Genomic DNA, 3,484 nt, shown 5'->3' with positions numbered 1-3,484 from the left:
TTTTAGTTTCCTTAGGTAATAGTGTAAAATCTGTGGCGTCTAGTCCCAGCCTTATTTAATCTAATTTAGTTTAAACTAATGATTTGCCTTTTCAATACAAATGAGGTATTTTCAGTTCTCACCATGGCCACAAGTGGCTTCATACAACATGAGTCAGACTCAAAAATGAAACCAGGACAGACAGACAGACAGACAGACAGACATTATATATATATATATATATATATATATATATATATATATATATATATATTTTTTTTTTTTTTTTTTTTAAACATGTAAAGCTATAATAGATTATACTTGAGATTAAATTATATGTACCTTACCTGGATATGTCAGTTATGGCCATTCTTCATAAACATATGACCACTCAGTGTTGTAATTTACCAACAACAACAACAACAACAACAACAACAAAAAAAGTACTCTATATATATATATATTTTTTTTTTTTTAATGTAAAGTGTTGTTATTTTTTTCACCCTGCTGTAGATGTGATTTCGTCCCACAGTGATGTGATAAGAAAAACACAAGCTGGAAAGTGGCTTTCTCAACCAACGGGGTTCTGTGGGCCATGGGAAACGTCTGTCAGTCGGTTAACGCGACGGGTTACTGTAAATTAATCACATTAGGCCTACTCTCTTGGCGTGCCTGTTGATGAAACTGATTTTTCTTTTTTTTCTTCTAAAAATACTCCGTTCTTTACAACGTCGACATTCGGTGGGAGCGGCGTACGGGAATATTATCGCCCCTCCCACTTGTTTTTTCTTTCTTTTTTTTTTTCAAGAGTATAAAACAGAGCTGGGAGCCTATTGAAAACAGCACAACGCTTTCAGCGCTCGTTCGCAATTTTAGACAGCAACATTCCTTCCCAACAACACTTCACTATGTCCGATACGCTGGGCGAAAGTCTTATCCGGGTAAGTTCAATTGAGTTTACATGTTTTTTTTTTTTTGTTTGTTTTTTTCTTTTTAGGACCGTGTCAGAATTGCCAAGTGGGTTTCATCCTCCTGATTAATATTGATATTCTTTCTTTTACAGAATCTCTTCAACCTTGGTTTAGACGAGCCGTTTCTGCACCTATCCCGCCCGGTCGCACCAAAGAGCGTCAGCTCCGAGCGGCTCACCGACGACGTCTGGCTGGCGGACACCTGGAGCCAAGCCAGCAAACCCCAGTTTCCTCTTAAAGCAGACCGATCCATGAGTCTGACTGACACGCTCATCAGAATGAAGCCCCATGACGTGCCCCCACCGCCCGGATTTCCTCCGATGGCACCCCTGCCCTCGAACCGGTACAAGACCGAGTTGTGCCGAAGCTTTCAAGATCACGGCACCTGCAAATACGGCAGCAAATGTCAGTTCGCTCACGGCGAGAGCGAGCTGCGAGGGCTGAACCGCCATCCCAAATACAAAACTCAAGCCTGTCGCACCTTCTACCAGTTTGGATACTGTCCTTACGGAAGCCGCTGTCACTTCATCCACGAGGACAAGAACTCTCTGACGCTCGACCAGAACCCGCGTCAGCTGCGTCAGAGCGTCAGCTTCGCCGGCTTCACGCGCAGCAACTCTCCCCCGACTTTACACGAGCACCTGAGCTTCACCCGCGCGCCTTCGGTCTCTCCTCCTCCCGCTGATATCTTGTCCCCGGTCTTCAGCGACTCTTCCCGCGACATGTTCCCCTTCAGCCGTCACAGTACCGGAGATATCTACAGCAACGCGCCCTTCACACCAGAGCCTCGGTCGCGGTGTGTCTGCGGACACGGAAATAACTCCCAGGGCTCTAGCAATGTGCTGTACGTAAAGGAAGACTTGAGCAAAGCCAGCCTGCAGCGCTTTTCCTCGGAAGACTCGCTGTCAGACCGCGAAAGTTACAGCAGCACCGGCAGCTCCAGCGGCTCCGAGTCTCCCACCTTCGACAGCTCGAGCGGGAAGCGCCTGTCTGTTTTCACGCGGATGTCTGTGTCTGACTGAGGAGGACTTTCCCGCCATTCATTCCAATCATCCAATCAGTCAAAAAGAATGTGCAACCAGTCTTAATACTGTTAATTTATTAGTATATATATATACTGCTAATGGAGATAATTTTTATACCAAGGTGCCCTCCAAAGCCTAAGCAGGCAAGGTTTTAATAATGGTGTATTGTTAGCTATTTTCTGTGACATTGTCTTCCATTTGCTTTTGCTTTTCTTGCTTTTCGACGTTGTTTGGCAGTAAGCATTGCAGACAGACAAGTGCCTTAAAATATCATAACCTATGCTAGTGGCATAAGCAGAGCTTGATTCCAATATATATATGTGCATATAGAATTCTGTATGTGTATATATCATATATTCAGTGTGTGAATTAGGGGGTTGACTTTTTAAAGGAATATCTGGCCATTTTTGGAAGAAGTCAGCTCCCCAAATAATTTGCAACGTGTGTACATGTACCAACAATGTGACAAACTTGAGAAAATGACCATACATTCACTCACAAAGAATGCACTTTACAAATCAATATTGAGTGAATGTTTCCATGTAGCAGTTTAACCAAAGCATTATGATGTTAGGTACCTGTTTTGTACAAAAAAAACTAAGACACAAACCTAAAAAAATACCTATATTTGTATTGGACAAAAGCTGTCAAGTTAATGTTTTGACAACCCTGGTAGGGTCCTAACTCAAGGAAACGTGGCTTTTATCAGGGACTGTAACAGTACAGTATTTCTGTAGAATAGTTTGCTTTGTTTGCAAGTTTTTTCTTCTTCTTCTTTTTTGTGTAATTGTAAAGACCTAACTAATATATTTATTAAGTATTTATTGAAAGTATAGCAATGTATTTTTTACTTATTTATCAACATGTGTCATGGCCTTTGAAAAAAATCAAGAAGTGTTGACACAAAAATGATGGAAACTATTTCAATTGACCAAAATAATGTAATAAATGCAATAATGAAAGAAAAAAAGAAGTTGTATTGAGCTTGATGTTTTCTTGACCAACTGCACCACAAAGTCACAAGAATATAAGCACTGACGTTCCTCACATGCTTGCATTTCAAAATCACTTCATCACATACCTAAGGAAAAATGCTGTTTTGTAAATACTCAGACCAGGATTAAGTTCATATTTGGCATACACAGAGGTATTTCACATCTGACCTGAATCTACAAGACGGTTATGCATATGAAAAAACAAAGTCTGAAGCAACCGATAGCTGTCGATAGAGATTAAAGTCTGTCCTGCATTTCCAGTGACGTGGGAAATGAGTTGGCCAGTTTAATGGAGTGCAGTAAGATCTTATCGAGTGTTGCACAGGCGCATGACAGTGCCGTGCATTACATAAACGCATCACCTGTTTCATGCGTTTAGCATTGCTAAAGAATTAGGAACCCAAATACATCTGAACTGTTGGCCAATGTTTCCCATTAACTCATGTTAATCAACTCCTTTATAACTCTTAATGTTTAACTGACTGCTGCCTTCCTTAACCTTTTCATAAACCAG

At 41.1% G+C, this 3,484-nt stretch overlaps 1 protein-coding gene across 1 annotated transcript; it reads left to right on the top strand.

Annotated features, from left to right (window-relative positions):
• Positions 1-785: 785 nt before the first annotated feature.
• LOC132108164 (mRNA decay activator protein ZFP36L2-like) lies at positions 786-2,948 on the top strand. Its single transcript, XM_059514755.1, has 2 exons — positions 786-920; positions 1,043-2,948. The coding sequence occupies exons 1-2, from the start codon at positions 888-890 to the stop codon at positions 1,970-1,972; spliced, it is 963 nt and encodes a 320-aa protein (XP_059370738.1). The 5' UTR covers positions 786-887; the 3' UTR covers positions 1,973-2,948.
• Positions 2,949-3,484: the final 536 nt, after the last annotated feature.

This window comes from Carassius carassius, chromosome 28, assembly GCF_963082965.1.
Source record: "Carassius carassius chromosome 28, fCarCar2.1, whole genome shotgun sequence".
Classification (NCBI taxonomy): Eukaryota; Metazoa; Chordata; class Actinopteri; order Cypriniformes; family Cyprinidae; genus Carassius; species Carassius carassius.
The sequence above is the reverse complement of the archived record's forward strand: the minus strand, read 5'-3'. Positions and strand labels throughout refer to the sequence as shown.

Excerpts from the sequence above, each read along its gene's own strand:
- LOC132108164 (XM_059514755.1), top strand. The coding sequence starts at position 888 with ATGTCCGATACGCTGGGCGAAAGTCTTATCCGG. Across the intron at positions 921-1,042 it reads TGGGCGAAAGTCTTATCCGG|AATCTCTTCAACCTTGGTTT; the intron begins GTAAGTTCAATT and ends TTTCTTTTACAG.